The sequence below is a fragment of the Hyla sarda genome, chromosome 8 (genome assembly GCF_029499605.1).
Source record: "Hyla sarda isolate aHylSar1 chromosome 8, aHylSar1.hap1, whole genome shotgun sequence".
Taxonomy (NCBI): Eukaryota; Metazoa; Chordata; class Amphibia; order Anura; family Hylidae; genus Hyla; species Hyla sarda.
In genome coordinates this window covers 218,463,929-218,483,353 of record NC_079196.1, presented here as the reverse complement: position 1 = coordinate 218,483,353, position 19,425 = coordinate 218,463,929, and the positions used below count along the sequence as shown (strand labels likewise).

The following is a 19,425-nucleotide window of genomic DNA, read 5'->3' as shown; positions in this document are numbered from 1 at the left end:
TTTTAGCTAAGAACTAGGACCCCCATTTGGCACTAAGACCCCCACCAATTACTGAAACAAGTGGTTGTGCCCCCCCCCCTTTAGCTCGTCATGAGGTTTGCCTATTAAAGGGGTATTCCAGGAAAAAACTTTTTTTTTTTTTTTGTATTAACTGGATCCAGAAAGTTAAACAGATTTGTAAATTACTTCCATAAAAAAAAATCTTAATCCTTTCAATAATTATCAGCTGCTGAAGTTGAGTTGTTGTTTTCTGTCTGGCAACAGTGCTCTCTGCTGACATCTCTGCTTGTCTCGGGAACTGCACAGAGTGGGAGAGGTTTGCTATGGGGATTTGCTTCTAAACTGGGCGGTTCCTGAGACACGTGTCATCAGAGCACTTAGACAGAAAAGAACAACTCAACTTCAGCAGCTCATAAATACTGAAAGGATTAAGTTTTTTTTTTTTAAAGAAGTAATTTTCCAAATCTGTTTAACTTTCTGGAGCCAGTTGATTTATATATATAAGTTTTTTCCTGGAATATCCCTTTAAGTGTATTAACAAACAAGTGTCTCGGGCAGCCCATTATTATACTGAACAGTGGGAGTTCCAGAGATGGGACCCCCACCACCAATATATATATATATCCATAATTGGCACCAGCCACATTTCATCTCCCGTCATTAAATCCGATATGATTTAGCCGCAACGTCCCTTCTCCAGGGAAACTTCAAAGGAAATGTCGGTCCCCCTCCCCTATAAATCCCCCATATTGGACTGAAACAGGAAGATATTCTGCTGACTTATTTATATAATGCTCCTAATTCTATGCTTCAAAACGCGCCCAATCGTCGCGCAGAACGAGGAACGCCACGAAAAGCCGGAATCTATCGCCTTCCAGAGATCTCAGCAAATTAATTTCCCTGCCTTTTATGCATTAGCAGATGAAAGAAATTTCTAGAGGGAATAGACCAAGCAGAAGAAAAAAAAATGATGGAGGATGGGGGGGGTCCCAGGGGTCCGGGAATCATGGAAACAATGTAACTACTGTTACCGCCACTTCTAAGCTGGGGGCTCCCGGGGAATTCTGTCTATTTATTCTGTAATTACTCCATATGATTTAATTATTATTTTAGCACCTGCATGTGTCTATTGGGAGGATGAGGCTATAAATGGATGCTTATTATTGGAAATGGGCAGTGATAGCCGCCATTTTGTTTCCAGGACGGTTAGGTAAGAACTGAATCTGCGGCCCATAGCAACCAATCAGATCACGGCTCTTATATTTTTCCGCAGACCTATGTAGTGTGTGAACATACCCAACTCCACTGCAAGTGGATACACAAAATGGGGGAGAGGGAGGGAGAGAGAACAAGACAACAGAAGGGGAGGGGTATATGTTGATTTGCCTAAATTTGGTTGTTTCCTTCACTTAAGGGTAGGGTCACACACAGCGCATCCGCAATGTATTTGACACTGCGGATGCGCTGCCGGCAGTCACAGAGGGTAAAAAAGCAACCTGTACCTTTCCTAAAAAAAAAATCGCATTTTTATTTCTCAATCAAGTGTCATGGAGGCGGAGCAGAGGTACTCAGGTGCCACAACCTGACACACCTCCTCACTTGCCCTTACCTTCCAGCCATTTCTTGACTAACACAGAGCGCTGTATGTCAATCAAAGAGGGTTTGGGGGGTAAAGGCACGCAAGGGGCTGTACCTGCCTGTGACACTTGAGCAGCTCAGCTCTATCTATCTATCTAGTAATGGAAAAGACCGCAGCACACAGGACGTTCTCCAGTAAAAAGTGAATTTATTCCATAAAACAGCAAGCAAAAAAGAAGCTACGTTTCGGTAGTCTCACACCACCATGCCTGAAGATGGTGGTGTGAGACTACCGAAACGTAGCTTCTTTTTTGCTTGCTGTTTTATGGAATAAATTCACTTTTTACTGGAGAACGTCCTGTGTGCTGCGGTCTTTTCCATTACTACTCAAGTTGGGGCTCCTAACCAGTGCCTCTGTGACGGCGTGCACCTTCTTTTATATATTTTTTACTTTCCTGGCGGATGTGCTGCTTTTTTCTACTATTTATCTATCTCATATCTATCTATCTATCTCTCATATCTATCTATCTCTCATATCTATCTATCTATCTCTCATATCTATCTATCTCTCATATCTATCTATCTCTCATATCTATCTATCTATCTATCTATCTATCTCATATCTATCTATCTATCTATCTATCTCATATCTATCTATCTCTCTCTCTCATATCTATCTATCTCATATCTATCTCAATCTCATATCTATCTATCTCTCTCTCATATCTATCTATCCCATATCTATCTATCTATCTATCTATCTCATATCTATCTATCTCATATCTATCTATCTATCTCTCTCATATCTATCTATCTATCTATCTATCTATCTATCTCTATCTCATATCTATCTATCTATCTATCTATCTATCTATCTATCTCATATCTATCTATCTCATATCTATCTCAATCTCATATCTATCTCTATCTCATATCTATCTATCTCATATCTATCTATCTCATATATCTATCTATCTCATATATCTATCTATCTCATATCTATCTATCTCATATCTATCTATCTATCTCTCTCATATCTATCTATCTCTCTCTCTCATATCTATCTATCTATCTATCTATCTCATATCTATCTATCTCATATCTATCTCATATATCTATCTATCTCATATCTATCTATCTCATATATCTGTCTATCTCATATCTATCTATACACAAACAAATCGCTCTAAACCCACAAGGCTAAAAATGCAGCATCCCTGTCTATTCACTGAAGACCAATTAAATAAAGGAACAAAAACCCAGCGGCGGGCGTCCCGGCAGTGTTGGCCAAATCTTTTTGTAAAGCCGTTTTCTATAGGTAATGAAGGAAGATAGGACATTACGTTCATCCTGAATACACTGACTTCACAATAGAGATGGGTGAGGGGGGGGAGGGGGGTGCAGTCGTCCGGTGGAGTCTCCATTCTCTTAGATAATGAGATATTATGTAAGGTCTTTGGCGCTAATGAACGTTCGCTTCATGTAAAATACCATAAAGAAGTGAAGCGGAGCACAGACCACATGATACACGGAGATATTCTTCATGTTGCTTATTGGTTTTAAATTGTGACCCTCCCCAAATGTTGCAAAACTTCAACTCCCAGCATGTATATACTGTATATTACATATAAAGCATTAGCACACTTCTGTCAGGAAGTTGTGTAGTCCTCTCATTGTCAGTGTGGTGTTGTCTCAGCAGCTCCCTGACTCCTCCCTCTCTCCTGACAAAAAGGTGTATGGTTCTTTCACTGTTTGTGTGGTCTTGTCTCAGCAGTTTTCCCTGACTCCTCCCTCTCTCCTGGCAGGAAGGTGTGTAGTCGTCTAATTGTCAGTGTGGTGTTGTCTCAGCAGCTTCCCGACTCCCCCCTTTCTCCTGACAGGAAGGTGTGTAGTCCTCTCATTGTCAGTGTGGTGTTGTCTCAGCAGCTTTCCCTGACTCCTCCCTCTCTCCTGGCAGGAAGGTGTGTAGTCGTCTAATTGTCAGTGTGGTGTTGTCTCAGCAGCTCCCCGACTCCTCCCTCTCTCCGGACAGGAAGGTGTGTAGTCGTCTAATTGTCAGTGTGGTGTTGTCTCAGCAGCTTCCCGACTCCCCCCTTTCTCCTGACAGAAAGTTGTGGTCTTGGTGACCACAATTGGAGTGCAGGTAATATAATACAGAAGTAGACTATAACCCCAGGATAAATAATTTGCTAATATAGTGTTATCACATATCGTACTGGTTTTAGCATGTTTTTGCGTGATTCACCCCAACAGGAAGTTGTGTAGTCCTCACATTGTCAGTAGAGTGTTGTCTCAGCATCTCCCCAACTCCTCCCTCTCTCCTGACAGAATGTTGTGTAGTCCTCTCCCTGTCAATGTAGTGTTGTCTCATCAGAAGCTCCCAGACTCCTCCCTCTCTCCTGTCAGGAAGTTATGCAGTCCTCTCATTGTCAGTGTGGTGTTGTCTCAGCAGCTCCCTGTCTCCCCGCTCTCTCCTGACAGAAAGTTGTCTAGTTCCCTCACTGTTTGTGTGGTCTTGTCTCAGCAGCTTTCACTGAATTCTCCCTCTTTCCTGACCAGGAAGTTGTGTAGTCCTCTTATTGTCAAAGTTTTGTTGCCTCAGCAGAAGCTTCCCGACTCCTCCCTCTCTCCTGTCAGAAAGTTGTGTAGTCCTCTCTTTGTCAGTGTAGTGTTGTCTCAGCATCTCTCTGGCTCCACCCTCTCTCCTGAGACAACACATCATCTCTGCTGTCTCAGGAGGCGTGTTTGGATTTTGTCTCTGAGCTCTAGTCCCGTCCTCTGAGTGATATCAAATACTCTGACCAACCCAAACAGCTACATCTCCTTGTCATAAACATATTTAAATATACCATCTTGTTGGACATTTTGGGGGAATGAGGTGTGGTTACAACAGGCTGCCGTGTGCTGAGCAATTTAACAGGCAGAGAAGCAGACAGGGAATGATTAGCAGGTGCTGCAACCTTGCTGATTGTGCGATAGTCTGATGTGAAATTAGATGTTCTGCCACAACACTTGTCTACCGCGACACACTTGATGAGGTACTGTCAGGAGTTCTGAGGGAGGAGAGTAGACAAGGTGAGGACTGTGATGAAAAGCTAAGGGAAAGCAATGTATTCTTGAAATTGTTGTACTGGGCAACATCAGCTCAACCAAGAAGTACAAACAGGAAATACAGAGCTTAGACCCACAGACCCAATGCATTTTTGGTTTTACAACCGGGGCAGACAGGTAAGAAATGCTATAAACTACAGCAGCATTTTTATTTTGTTCACTTGATGTCAGAGTACCCCTTTATAAATGGTAAGTTATGAACTATAATTTGGATCATGCCAATAAACGTATATGGTCAGGCTCCAATCAGTTCATATTTTAGGGCTACGTCTGGATACCATCAAAAAGGTATGACGGTATGCCAATGTGTACTGCAGGGTACCTGTGGGGGTCCCAATTACTCTAATTAACCGAACATAGTACAGTGGTCCCTCAATTTACAATATTAATCGGTTCCAGGACGACCATTGTATGTTGAAACCATTGTATGTTAAGACCAGAACTCTATGGAAACCTGGTAATTGGTTCTGAAGCCACCAAAATGTCATCCAAAAATAGGAAAAAGTGAGGATTAAAGAAAAATAAGTAGATAACTAATATAGATAAAGCAAATCCTTACATATAAAAGAAAGAAAGATCTGGGAGCTGTAATCGCTGTTATTGCCTACGGCTGTCAGGGCATGCTGGGAGTTGTAGTTTTGCAACAGCTGGAGGCACCCTCTTTGGGAAACACTGGTCTATGTAGAGGACAGAAGTTTCTTCAGGGTCCTGCACAGTACACGCAATGTCCTAAAAATTGTAAAATGGAGCTGCCCTCACCTGGAGCAGATAACCCTGGTACAGGTAAATAGTAAAGAACATGTCATACCTCCCTGTACTGTAGGGGGCGCTACCAGACACCAGTCAGTGCATACACTTCAGTAATACAGGTAAAGAGTAGTACAGAACATGTAATACCTCCCTGTACTGTAGGGGACGCTACCAGACACCAGTCAGTGCATACACTTCAGTAATACAGGTAAAGAGTAGTACAGAACATGTAATACCTCCCTGTACTGTAGGGGGCGCTACCAGACACCAGTCAGTGCATGCACTTCAGTAATACAGGTAAAGAGTAGTACAGAACATGTAATACCTCCCTATACTGTAGGGGGCGCTACCAGACACCAGTCAGTGAATGCACTTCCGTAATACAGGTAAAGAGTACAGAACATGTAATACCTCTCTGTAATGTAGGGGGCGCTACCAGACACCAGTCAGTGCATACACTTCAGTAATACAGGTAAAGAGTAGTACAGAACATGTAATACCTCCCTGTACTGTAGGTGGCGCTACCAGACACCAGTCAGTGCATACACTTCAGTAGTACAGGTAAAGAGTAGTACAGAACATGTAATACCTCCCTGTACTGTAGGGGGCGCTACCAGACACCAATCAGTTCATGCACTTCAGTAATACAGGTAAAGAGTAGTACAGAACATGTAATACCTCCCTGTACTGTAGGTGGCGCTACCAGACACCAGTCAGTGCATGCACTTCAGTAGTACAGGTAAAGAGTAGTACAGAACATGTAACACCTCCCTGTACTGTAGGTGGTGCTACCAGACACCAGTCAGTGCATGCACTTCAGTAGTACAGGTAAATAGTAGTACAGAACATGTAACACCTCCCTGTACTGTAGGTGGTGCTACCAGACACCAGTCAGTTCATGCACTTCAGTAGTACAGGTAAAGAGTGTACAGAACATGTAATACCTCCCTGTACTCTAGGGGGCGCTACCAGACACCAGTCAGTTCATGCACTTCAGTAATACAGGTAAAGAGTTGTACAGAACATGTAATACCTCCCTGTACTGTAGGGGGCGCTACCAGACACCAGTCAGTGCATGCACTTTAGGAATACAGGGGATTTACCAGTGAATGCCCATTCTGATTGTTTGGTTCTTCCAGCCATTGACACGTTTCGCAGATTCCATAGCATTATATGTTGAGTCTGGTGTCAAGTTACAATGGTCCAGAAAAGACCATTGTATGTTGAAACTATTGTATGTTGAGGCCATTGTAAGTTGAGGGATCACTGTATTCCCAGACCGTCTGTGATCCAGCAGTCACCCCTCAGTGGTAGCCTTTGTGGCACTGTTGTGGCCTAAACATGTGTCGCTATACAACCACACCGCAAACCACTCACCTTCATCACTGATGGACAACTTCTGTATGAGCCATTCCACCACATCATTACCTGGAACCGAGAACAAACCAGTCAGTGACCAGGAACACAATACAATTAATCAGCCTATACTGGTGCAAAAGAATATTACCCCAGCCCCCAAATTGTAAACCCAATCTAAATGTCCATTCATAAAAAATCATAATAAAATATCTCCACAATGTCACAACTAATTCATTCAAGACATAAACAAAACCACAGTAAGTAGTAATAGAAAATAATAGAAACAAAGCAAAAAAGGGCAAATTCTTAGCAGCTCAGATTAATACGTTTCTATATAGAGAGGACAGTATTATAGTAGTTATATTCTTGTATATAGGTGGCAGTATTATAGTAGTTATATTCTTGTATATAGGAGGCAGTATTATAGTAGTTATATTCTTGTATATAGGAGGCAGTATTATAGTAGTTATATTCTTGTATATAGGAGGCAGTATTATAGTAGTTATATTCTTGTATATAGGAGCAGTATTATAGTAGTTATATTCTTGTATATAGGAGCAGTATTATAGTAGTTATATTCTTGTATATAGGTGGCAGTATTATAGTAGTTATATTCTTGTATATAGGAGGCAGTATTATAGTAGTTATATTCTTGTATATAGGAGGCAGTATTATAGTAGTTATATTCTTGTATATAGGAGCAGTATTATAGTAGTTATATTCTTGTATATAGGAGCAGTATTATAGTAGTTATATTCTTGTATATAGGAGCAGTATTATATTAGTTATATTCTTGTATATAGGAGCAGTATTATAATAGTTATATTCATGTATATAGGAGCAGTATTATAGTAGTTATATTCTTGTATATAGGAGCAGTATTATAGTAGTTATATTCTTGTATATAGGAGCAGTATTATAGTAGTTATATTCTTGTATATAGGAGCAGTATTATAGTAGTTATATTCTTGTATATAGGTTGCAGTATTATAGTAGTTATATTCTTGTATATAGGTTGCAGTATTATAGTAGTTATATTCTTGTATATAGGAGCAGTATTATAGTAGTTATATTCTTGTATATAGGGGCAGTATTATAGTAGTTATATTCTTGTATATAGGAGCAGTATTATAGTAGTTATATTCTTGTATATAGGAGCAGTATTATAGTAGTTATATTCTTGTATATAGGAGCAGTATTATAGTAGTTATATTCTTGTATATAGGAGGCAGTATTATAGTAGTTATATTCTTGTATATAGGAGGCAGTATTATAGTAGTTATATGAATTCGAGTAGAATACAGACATAGCGCACATCTACAATCTAGTATAATGATCTGATTGCTTCTCAGCATAATATCAAAAACTAACAGGTTGTTAGTATACATTTTTGATCAAAAAGTACAAGCCCACTCGCCACGTCAAGGCCACCTATTCAGAGTGGGTCCCTAACGTCCCTAGCATAAAATGGCGCAGCACCAGGCGGCGACCACCACCGCCGCGACACAGGTGCCCACGGGGGGGGGGGGAGCGACCCACTGGCAGAGCGGCCCCAATGCCTCTCAAACCAGTCTATAGGCCGCACCCGCCCGCAGACACAGCACCACGGCAGCAACAGACGCCGCCCCGCACCACACCAGTGTGAACAAGGTGTAATGGCTCACTTACCTTGCTCTCCCAGTCAGACTGGGAGGCTGCTAGGAGTGAAATGGCCCTGTTGTGGTTAATTACCACCTATATAGGTTTAGGCTGTGGGGGGTGGGGAAGAGTGCAGCACATGTTCAAAAAAACAAAAACAAAAAAAAAAAAAAAAAGGGGGAAGAAAGAAATCACAATATGAATTCGAGTAGAATACATACATAGCGCACATCTAAAATCTAGTATAATGATCTGATTGCTTCTCAGCATAATATCAAAAACTAACAGGTTGTTAGTATACATATTGATCAAAAAGTACAAGCCCACTCGCCACGTCAAGGCCACCTATTCAGAGTGGGTCCCTAACGTCCCTAGCATAAAATGGCGCAGCACCAGGCGGCGACCACCACCGCCGCGACACAGGTGCCCACGGGGGGGGGGAGCGACCCACTGGCAGAGCGGCCCCAATGCCTCTCAAACCAGTCTATAGGCCTTGACGTGGCGAGTGGGCTTGTACTTTTTGATCAAAAATGTATACTAACAACCTGTTAGTTTTTGATATTATGCTGAGAAGCAATCAGATCATTATACAAGATTGTAGATGTGCACCATGTCTGCTTTTCTACCCGAATTCACATTATAGTAGTTATATTCTTGTATATAGGAGCAGTATTATAGTAGTTATATTCTTGTACATAGGAGCAGTATTATAGTAGTTATATTCTTGCATATAGGAGCAGTATTATAGTAGTTATATTCTTGTATATAGGAGCAGTATTATAGTAGTTATATTCTTGTATATAGGAGCAGTATTATAGTAGTTATATTCTTGTATATAGGAGCAGTATTATAGTAGTTATATTCTTGTATATAGGAGCAGTATTATAGTAGTTATATTCTTGTACATAGGAGGCAGTATTATAGTAGTTATATTCTTGTATATAGGAGCAGTATTATAGTAGTTATATTCTGGTATAAAGGAGCAGTATTATAGTAGTTATATTCTTGTATATAGGAGCAGTATTATAGTAGTTATATTCTTGCACATAGGGGCAGTATTATAGTAGTTATATTATTATACATAGGGGCAGTATTATAGTAGTTTATTCTTTTAGATATCTTATCCTTTTTCAATGTAACTTACTGGACTTGCCCTTTATACAGATCAAACAGCAATGCACAATACAAACTGTTGCTCAGCATATCCTAATATAATAAATATAAAAATTGGCGCCAAGGCAGTAGTTTTCTTGAGACAGTCGTGTTGTTTTTGGAATCTCTTTACAATCAGCTGATGGAGCAGACAGGGAAGTTTTCTTTATCTGCAGCCAGTGGCCAAGAAAATAGCAAGGAGATGGTCATGGCACCAGGTCAAGGAGCTGAAGGAGACCATAAAACATACTTTAGGGTTTTTGGGTGGTGTCAAGTTGATGTATTTTCAGTATAAGAGTCTTGCTGATGGACTCCAGAGATTCTGCGGGGTCATTAGTAATTTTACAAGCCTTTTTGTCTGCACCATGGTGCACTGGGATTGTTTACACTGTCCGATTCCCATTACCAGATGGTAGTTTTGGAGAGAAGCCCTGGGAGATGTTATAGTTCATATGGACCTTACTGTTCATAAAGCTCATTATATATATATATGAGAAACTTCAACATTTTGTGCCATATAACACTGTGCAAGCGCTCAAGTTTTCTGCAGCGCCACCACAGGGCGAATCAAGTATTACACAGTTCATTGGGATGTCTATGAAATCCTCAGATGTGCTGGGTCCTCCAGGACAAGAGACTCTCTATGGGAAACAGTCCTATGGTTAGGGCTTAAAGGGGTATTCCAGGAAAAAACTTTTTTTTATATATCAACTGGCTCCAGAAAGTTAAACAGATTTGTAAATTACTTCTATTAAAAAAATCTTAATCCTTTCAGTACTTATGAGCTTCTGAAGTTAAGGTTGTTCTTTTCTGTCTAAGTGCTCTCTGATGACGTGTCTCGGGAACCGCCCAGTTTAGAAGAGGTTTGCTATGGGGATTTGCTTCTAAACTGGGCGGTTCCCGAGACACGTGTCATCAGAGAGCATTTTGACAGAAAAGAACAACTCAACTTCAGAAACTCATCAGTACTGAAAGGATTAAGATTTTTTAATAGAAGTAATTTATAAATCTGTTTAACTTTCTGGAGCCAGTTGATATATATAAAAAAAGTTTTTTTTCCTGGATAACCCCTTTAATCTTCATAATGGATGCCTCTGTAGATAAGTGGAAATGGCTACATACTAAGTACAGAGGTCCCTCAACATACAATGGTAATCCGTTCCAAATGGACCATCGTTTGTTGAAACCATCGTATGTAGTGTTGAGGCCATATTCGAATTCGCAAATATATGGACGAATATTCGTCATATATTCGCGAATATTCGCATATTCGTAATATTCTCCTTTTTTTTCGCATAAGCAAAAAAATTGCGTATGCAAAAAATAAACATATGCGAAAATTTGCATAAACAAAAACTCGCATATGCGAAAATTAACATATGCAAATTTTCGCAAATGCGAAAATTCGCACAACAGTAGTATTAGAGCCTTCTTTACACTAGTTTTGAGTGGCATAGGCCATATTCGAATTCGCGAATATTCGCGAATATATGGACGAATATTCATCATATGTTCGCGAATATTCGCATATTCGTAATATTCTCATTTTTCACATAAGCAAAAACTCGCGTATGCGAAAAATAAGCATATGCGAAAATTAACATAAACGAAAACTCACATATGCGAAAATTCGCACAACAGTAGTATTAGAGCCTTCTTTACACCACATAAGCTGGAAGCAGAGAGGGATGATCACTGTGATGTGTACTGTGATAAAAAAAAAACAAAAAAAAAAAAACGAATATTCGTAATTACGAATATATAGTGCTATATTCGCGAATATGCGATATGCGCGAATAAAATTCGCATTGCGAATATTCATGAGCAACACTACTTTACACCACACAAGCTGGAAGCAGAGAGGGATGATGGGTACTGTGAATGAAAAAAAAACAAAAAACCGAATATTCGTAATTACGAATATATAGTGCTATATTCGCGAATTTGCAAATAAAATTTGCATTGCGAATATTCGTGAGCAACACTATTAACCAGTCGGGCCATCTGTACAGAACCAGGAATGAAAACCCATTTTGTTTTTAAATGGTCACTCTCTAAGGCACATTTTTGCTATTGCACTCCTTATGGTAATTAAAATAAATTTCTAATATACTTTGTTTAAAAAAAACGGAAGTTTTCTATGTTTTATTTGTGCTTAAAAAAGCTCAAGAGCACATTTCCCCCATCTTATACACAGACTTAGGACCGAAGTCCAAACACAGGAAGTGCAGCCTGTAGTGCGGGGGGGGGGGGGGGTCCAACCAACAGCATATGGCAATTAAGTGTGAGAGGAGCTATGATTGGATGAGGCTGGACACACCCCCCTCAGCACTCCAGGCTGCACTTCCTGTGTTTGGACTTTGGTCCAAAGTCTGTGTATAATATGGGGGAAAATCTGCTCGAGCTTTTTTAACCCCTTAAGGACTCAGCCCATTTTGGTCTTAAGGACTCAGACAATAACATTTTTACGTTTTCATTTTTTCCTCCTCGCCTTCTAAAAATCATAACTCTTTTATATTTTCATCCACAGACTAGTATGAGGGCTTGTTTTTTGCGCGACCAGTTGTCCTTTGTAATGACATCACTCATTATATCATAAAATGTATGGCGCAACCAAAAAACACTATTTTTGTGGGGAAATTAAAAAGAAAAACGCAATTTTGCTAATTTTGGAAGGTTTCGTTTTCACGCCGTACAATTTACGGTAAAAATGACATGTGTTCTTTATTCTGAGGGTCAATACGATTAAAATGATACCCATTATTACGTACTTTTCTATTACTGTTGTGCTTAAAAAAAAACACAAACTTTTAAACCAAATTAGTACGTTTCTAATCCCTTTATTTTGATGACCTATAACTTTTTCATTTTTCCGTATAAGCGGCGGTATGAGGGCTCATTTTTTGCGCCATGATCTGTACTTTTTTTATATCACATTTGCATATAAAAAACTTTTAATACATTTTTTATAATTTTTTTTTAATAAAATGTCTAAAAAAAGTAGAAATTTTGGACTTTTTTTTTTTACGTTCACGCCGTTCACCGTACGGGATCATTAACATTTTATTTTAATAGTTCGGACATTTACGCACGCGGCGATACCAAATATGTCAATTAAATTCATTTTTTATGCTTTTTGGGGGTAAAATAGGAAAAAACTGACGTTTTACTTTTTTATTGGGGGAGGGGATTTTTCACTTTTTTTTACTTTTACATTTTTTTACATTTTTTTTTACACTTGAATAGTCCCCATAGGGGACTATTCATAGCAATACCATGATTGCTAATACTGATCTGTTCTATGTATAGGACATAGAACAGATCAGTATTATCGGTCATCTTCTGCTCTGGTCTGCTCGATCACAGACCAGAGCAGGAGACGCCGGGAGCCGGACGGAGGAAGGAGAAGGAACCTCCATGCGGCGTTATGAATAATCGGATCCCCGCAGCAGTGCTGCGGGCGATCCGATCATTCATTGAAATCGCGCACTGCCGCAGATGTCGGGATCTGTATTGATCCCGGCACCTGAGGGGTTAATGGCGGACGCCCGCGAGATCACGGGCGTCGGCCATTGCCGGCGGGTCCCTGGCTGCGATCAGTAGCCGGGATCAGCCGTGCATGACACGGGCATCGCTCCGATGCCCGCGGTTATGCACAGGACGTAAATGTACGTCCTGATGCGTTAAGTACCACCGCACCAGGACATACATTTACGTCCTGCGTCCTTAAGGGGTTAAAGGGTTATTCCAGGAAAAAAAACTTTTTTCTCTTATATCAACTGGCTCCAGAAAGTTAAACAGACTTGTAAATTACTTCAATTAAAAAAATCTTAATCCTTTCAATAATTATCAGCTGCTGAAGTTGAGTTGTTGTTTTCTGTCTGGCAACAGTGCTCTCTGCTGACATCTCTGCTTGTCTCGGGAACTGCACAGAGTAGAAGAGGTTTGATATGGGGATTTGCTTCTAAACTGGGCGGTTCCCGAAACACGTGTCATCAGAGAGCACTTAGACAGAAAAGAATGACTCAACTTCAGCAGCTCATAAGTACTGGAAGGATTAATATTTTTTAATAGAAGTAATTTACAAATCTGTTTAACTTTCTGGAGCCAGTTGATATATAAAAAAATATTTTTTTCCTGGATAACCCCTTTAAGCACAAATAAAACATAGAAAAGTAATTTTTTTTTTTAAACAAAGTATATTACAAATTTTTTTTTGTCCAATAGCAAAAAATTTTTTAGTTACCCTTTAAGGCAGCCAACAAAATTCATAGTAAGGAGCACTCCTCACACTTCTTTAGGTTATATTAAAATTTTCAAACATTTTTAAATATTTTATGAGTATTGCCCGGGATTAGGACATCTGTAAGAAGAAGACTCCAGTATAATAAATAACATGGTAGGTATGGGGCCTCCATCACCCTTTCCTCCACCATCGCTGTAATTCTCCGGAGGTTCCTCATCACCTAAGCTGGAAATCTGCAGAATTTTATTTACATCCCGCTCCGAACAAATAAAGCGGCACGTACAGTATGTTTCCTGCCTGGTTTATTTTAACCACCATCAGCCGCCAGGTTTAGCTTCTGAGAAAGAGCAGGTGCCCAAGAGGATGCAAAGGAAATTAAAAAAGTCCCACAAGTGTAATCAGGACTCCAGGGGTTAATTATCCTAATGAAAGAGCTCAGCGACCGCGACGGCGAAACGCTCCGAAAGTCTACAGTGTGAGACAAATTGTAACTGTGAATGGATTTAAAGGGGGTGATCCAGGAAAAAAACTTATATATATATATCAACTGGCTCCAGAAAGTTAAACAAATTTGTAAATTACTTTTATTAAAAAAAATCTTAATCCTTTCAGTATTTATGAGCTGCTGAAGTTGAGTTGTTCTTTTCTGTCTAAGTGCTCTCTGATGACACCTGTCTCGGGAACCACCCAGAGTAGAAGCAAATCCCCATAGCAAAACCTCTCCCACTCTGTGCAGTTCCTGAGACAAGCAGAGATGTCAGCAGAGAGCACTGTTGCCAGACTGAAAACAACAACTCAACTTCAGCAGCTGATAATTATTGAAAGGATTAAGATTTTTTTAAATTAAAGTAATTTACAAATCTGTTTAACTTTCTGGAGCCAGTTGATATATGAAAAAAAAAAAATTCCCCTGGAATACCCCTTTAACCAAGGTCAGGGAGAGGTGGGAGAGGAGCAGAATCTCTACACAGGATCAGGGGTGGGGGAACCTCTTCTCTACTGAGGGCCATTTGGACCATTTATGTGATGATTCGCGGGTCGTGAAAATTATTAAAGGGGTACTCCGGTGGAAAACTTTTTTTTTTAATCAACTGGTGCCAGAAAGCTAAACAGATTTGTAAATTACTTCTATTAAAAAATCTTAATCCTTCCAGTACTTTTAACCCCTTAAGGACCGGGGTTTTTTCCGTTTTTGCATTTTCGTTTTTTGCTCCTTGCCTTTAAAAAATCATAACTCTTTCAATTTTACACCTAAAAATCCATATGATGGCTTATTTTTTGCGCCACCAATTCTACTTTGTAATGACGTCAGTAATTTTGCCCAAAAATCTACGGTGAAATGGAAAAAAAATAATTGTGCGACAAAATTGGAAAAAAAAAACACAGTTTTGTAACTTTTGGGGGCTTCCGTTTCTACGTAGTACATTTTCGGTAAAAATGACACCTTATCTGTATTCTGTAGGTCCATACAATTAAAATGATCCCCTACTTATATAGGTTTGATTTTGTCGCACTTCTGGAAAAAATCATAACTACATGCACGAAAATTAATACGTTTAAAATTGTCATCTTCTGACCCCTATAACTTTTTTATTTTTCCGTATACGGGGCGGTATGAGGGCTCATTTTTTGCACCATGATCTGAAGTTTTTAACGGTACCATTTTTGCATTGATAGGACTCATTGATAAATTATATAAAAAGTGACCAAAAATGCACTATTTTGGACTTTGGAATTTTTTTGCGCGCACGCCATTGACCGAGCGGTTTAATTAATGATATATTTTTATAATTCGGACATTTCCGCACGCGGTGATACCACATATGTTTATTTTTATTTACACTGGGTTTTTTTTTTATGGGAAAAGGGGGGTGATTCAAACTTTTAATAGGGAAAGGGTTAAATGATCTTTATTCACTTTTTTTTGCAGTGTTATAGGTCCCATAGGGACCTATAACACTGCACACACTGATCTTTTATACTGATCATTGTTATCCCATAGGGACCTATAACACTGCACACACTGATCTTTTATACTGATCATTGTTATCCCATAGGGACCTATAACACTGCACACACTGATCTTTTATACTGATCATTGTTATCCCATAGGGACCTATAACACTGCACACACTGATCTCCTATGCTGATCACTGGTTTCTCATAAGAAACCAGTGATCGACGATTCTGCCGCATGACTGCTCATGTCTGGATCTCAGGCACTGAGCAGTCATTCGGCGATCAGACAGCGAGGAGGCAGGTAGGGGCCCTCCCGCTGTCCTGTAAGCTGTTTGGGATGCCGCAATTAGCCGCGGCTATCCCGAACAGCCCGACTGAGCTAGCCGGCAACTTTCACTTTCGCTTTTAGCCGCGCGGCTCAGCTCTGAGCGCGCGGCTAAAGGGTTAATAGCGTGCGGCGCCTCGATCGGCGCTGCGTGCTATTAGAGGCGGGTCCCGGCTTCACTATGACGCCGGCCCGCCGTGATATGACGCGGGGTTACTGTGTAACCCCGCGTTATATCAGGAGAGCAGGACCAAGGACGTACCGGTACGTCCTTGGTCCTTAAGGGGTTAAGCAGCTGTATGCTACAGAGGAAATTCTTTTCTTTTTGGTTTTTTTTTTCTTTGTCTTGTCCACAGTGCTCTCTACTGACACCTCTGTCCGTATCAGGAACTGTCCAGAGCAGCATCAGGACAGTTCCTGATACGGGCATCAGGTGTCAGGAGAGAGCACTGTGGTCAAGACAAAAAAGAAATTCAAAAAGAACAGAATTTCCTCTGTAGCATACAGCTGATAAAAAGTACTGGAAGGGTAAAGATTTTTTTAAAGAAGTCATTTACAAATCTGTTTAACTTTCTGGCACCAGTTGATTTAAAAAAAAAAAAAAGTTTTCCACTGGAGTACCCCTTAAACATAAAAATGAGCTGCTATATTTGGTCAAACATTAAATTTACTCCCCCTGATGGCTGGGACTGCTTCTCTTTGTAACCTGAGATTGATGATGTTGTTAATCACAATTGCTTATTAAAGGGGTACTCCGCTGCCCCAACGGGCGGCAGGGTCATGACGTCACGCCACGCCCCCTCAATGAAAGTCTATGGGAGGGGGCGTGGCGAATCGCCACGCCCCCTCCCATAGACTTTCATTGAGGGGGCATGGCGTGACGCCACGAGGGGCCTGGCTGTGGCTAAACGAACGCCGGGTGCTGCACAGAGATCGCAGGGGTCCCAGTGGCTGGACCCCCGTGATCACACATCTTATGCCCTATCCTTTGGATAGGGGATATGATGTCTAGGGACGGAGTACCCCTCTAAAGGGGTACTCCGGTGGAAGAAAAAGGTTTTCAAATGACAGGTTTGTAAATTAGATGCTGATGCAGAGTAGTGGAGTACCCCTTTAAATAAATGATAAGTCTGGGGATATGTGGGGCTTTTATGGCACTTTTATATGTTCGATGTTTTATGATCATTGGGATAATCTGTATCTAAAAATACACGTACAGTTTTCTGCGCAGATTTGATGCTACAGATTTCAATGTACACAGAATGAGTGAACACAGCTGGAAATCCTGCGCAGAAAACTGTACGTGTGAATAGACCCTGAAGGTACAAATATCTCTGAATAGAGCACATCCCCTCTTGACTAAAAGTTCTTTAAAAATGTATTCTTTATTTTTTACCAATAAATATATATATTTTGGATTCTAAATAGTGCAACATTACATTATAGGTCACTATCCTGCCGACAAAATCAACACCGCAACTCGCACAATCTGGAGTATAATACAGGATATAACTCAGGATCAGTACAGGATAAGTAATGTAATGTATATACACAGTGACCTCACCAGCAGAATAGTGAGTACAGCTCTGGAGTATAATACAGGATATAACTCAGGATCAGTACAGGATAAGTAATGTAATGTATGTACACAGTGACCTCACCAGCAGAATAGTGAGTACAGCTCTGGAGTATAATACAGGATATAATTCAGGATCAGTACAGGATAAGTAATGTAATGTATGTACACAGTGACCTCACCAGCAGAATAGTGAGTACAGCTCTGGAGTATAATACAGGATATAACTCAGGATCAGTACAGGATAAGTAATGTAATGTATGTACACAGTGATCTCACCAGCAGAATAGTGAATACAGCTCTGGAGTATAATAATACAGGATATAACTCAGGATCAGTACAGGATAAGTAATGTAATGTATGTACACAGTGACCTCACCAGCAGAATAGTGAGTACAGCTCTGGAGTATAATACAGGATATAACTCAGGATCAGTACAGGATAAGTAATGTAATGTATGTACACAATGACCTCACCAGCAGAATAGTGAGTACAGCTCTGGAGTATAATACAGGATATAACTCAGGATCAGTACAGGATAAGTAATGTAATGTATGTACACAGTGACCTCACCAGCAGAATAGTGAGTACAGCTCTGGAGTATAATAATACAGGATATAACTCAGGATCAGTACAGGATAAGTAATGTAATGTATGTACACAGTGACCTCACCAGCAGAATAGTGAGTGCAGCTCTGGAGTATAATACAGGATATAACTCAGGATCAGTACAGGATAAGTAATGTAATGTATGTACACAGTGACTTCATCGGCAGAATAGTGAGTGCAGCTCTGGAGTATAATACAGGATATAACTCAGGATCAGTACAGGATAAGTAATGTGATGTATGTACACAGTGACCTCACCAGCAGAATAGTGAGTACAGCTCTGGAGTATAATACAGGATATAACTCAGGATCAGTACAGGATAAGTAATGTAACGTATGTACACAGTGACTTCATCGGCAGAATAGTGAGTGCAGCTGAATTAAGTATAATACAGAATGCCACTGGCATCAGCTTGTGAATATTACAACAACGTGCCGCTGTTAGTTCTGCCTGGCACCGAACTGATTAAATAGCTTCTGAGATCTGGAAAATTAAATTCTATGAATTATTAAGTGTGTTTACTCGTTTTAAATCTTCCAACTTTCCCAGGCAAGAATTATGGAAATAATGAAAACATATAGAGCAGTTCTTAAATCCGGTCACTCCCTACTGTCTGATCCTATAGCAGGTTGTGGTGTATGTATATAAATCGTGATGTACCAGTCATACAACCACCATGCCCGGAGGCCAGGATTTCTTACAGAACCGCCCCCAGCATTATTCTCATTATTTTGTCTCCTTGGCTTCTTAAACCCAAAATTTTCGCAATATTGATACTGTCACATGACATAAATCCCGTTTTTGAGGCTATGACTAAGGGGTAGTTAAAGGTATACTCCAGCGCAAGCCTATGTCACGCCCCCTCCATAGGCTTGCATTAAGGGGGCGGAGCGTGACGTCACAATGCTCCGTCCCTGTGATCGCCAGTAATCAGACCCGGAGCGAGCACGCTCCGGGGGCTGATTCTAATGGGGTGAGGTGTGAAAGATCACGGGGGTCCCCAGCGGCAGGACCCCCGCGATCAGGCATCTTATCCCCTATCCTTTCTATAGGGGATAAGATGTCTTAGCACCAGAGTACCCCTTTAAAGGTGGGATTGTCTTTTGGGACATTGACAACAT

At 40.4% G+C, this 19,425-nt stretch overlaps 1 protein-coding gene across 2 annotated transcripts in view; it reads right to left on the bottom strand.

Moving 5' to 3' along the window:
• The window catches only part of LOC130285534 (regulator of G-protein signaling 11-like), a 115,268-nt gene that overhangs the window by 66,409 nt on the left and 29,434 nt on the right, over positions 1-19,425 (bottom strand). Inside the window, exon 4 of one of the 2 annotated variants that reach the window (XM_056537050.1) lies at positions 6,817-6,867. The exons of the other annotated variant lie outside the window; for it this stretch is intronic. Within the exon in view, the coding sequence (XP_056393025.1) occupies positions 6,817-6,867 (51 nt within the window). The remainder of the gene's footprint in view (positions 1-6,816; positions 6,868-19,425) is intronic. 2 annotated transcript variants of the gene reach the window in all.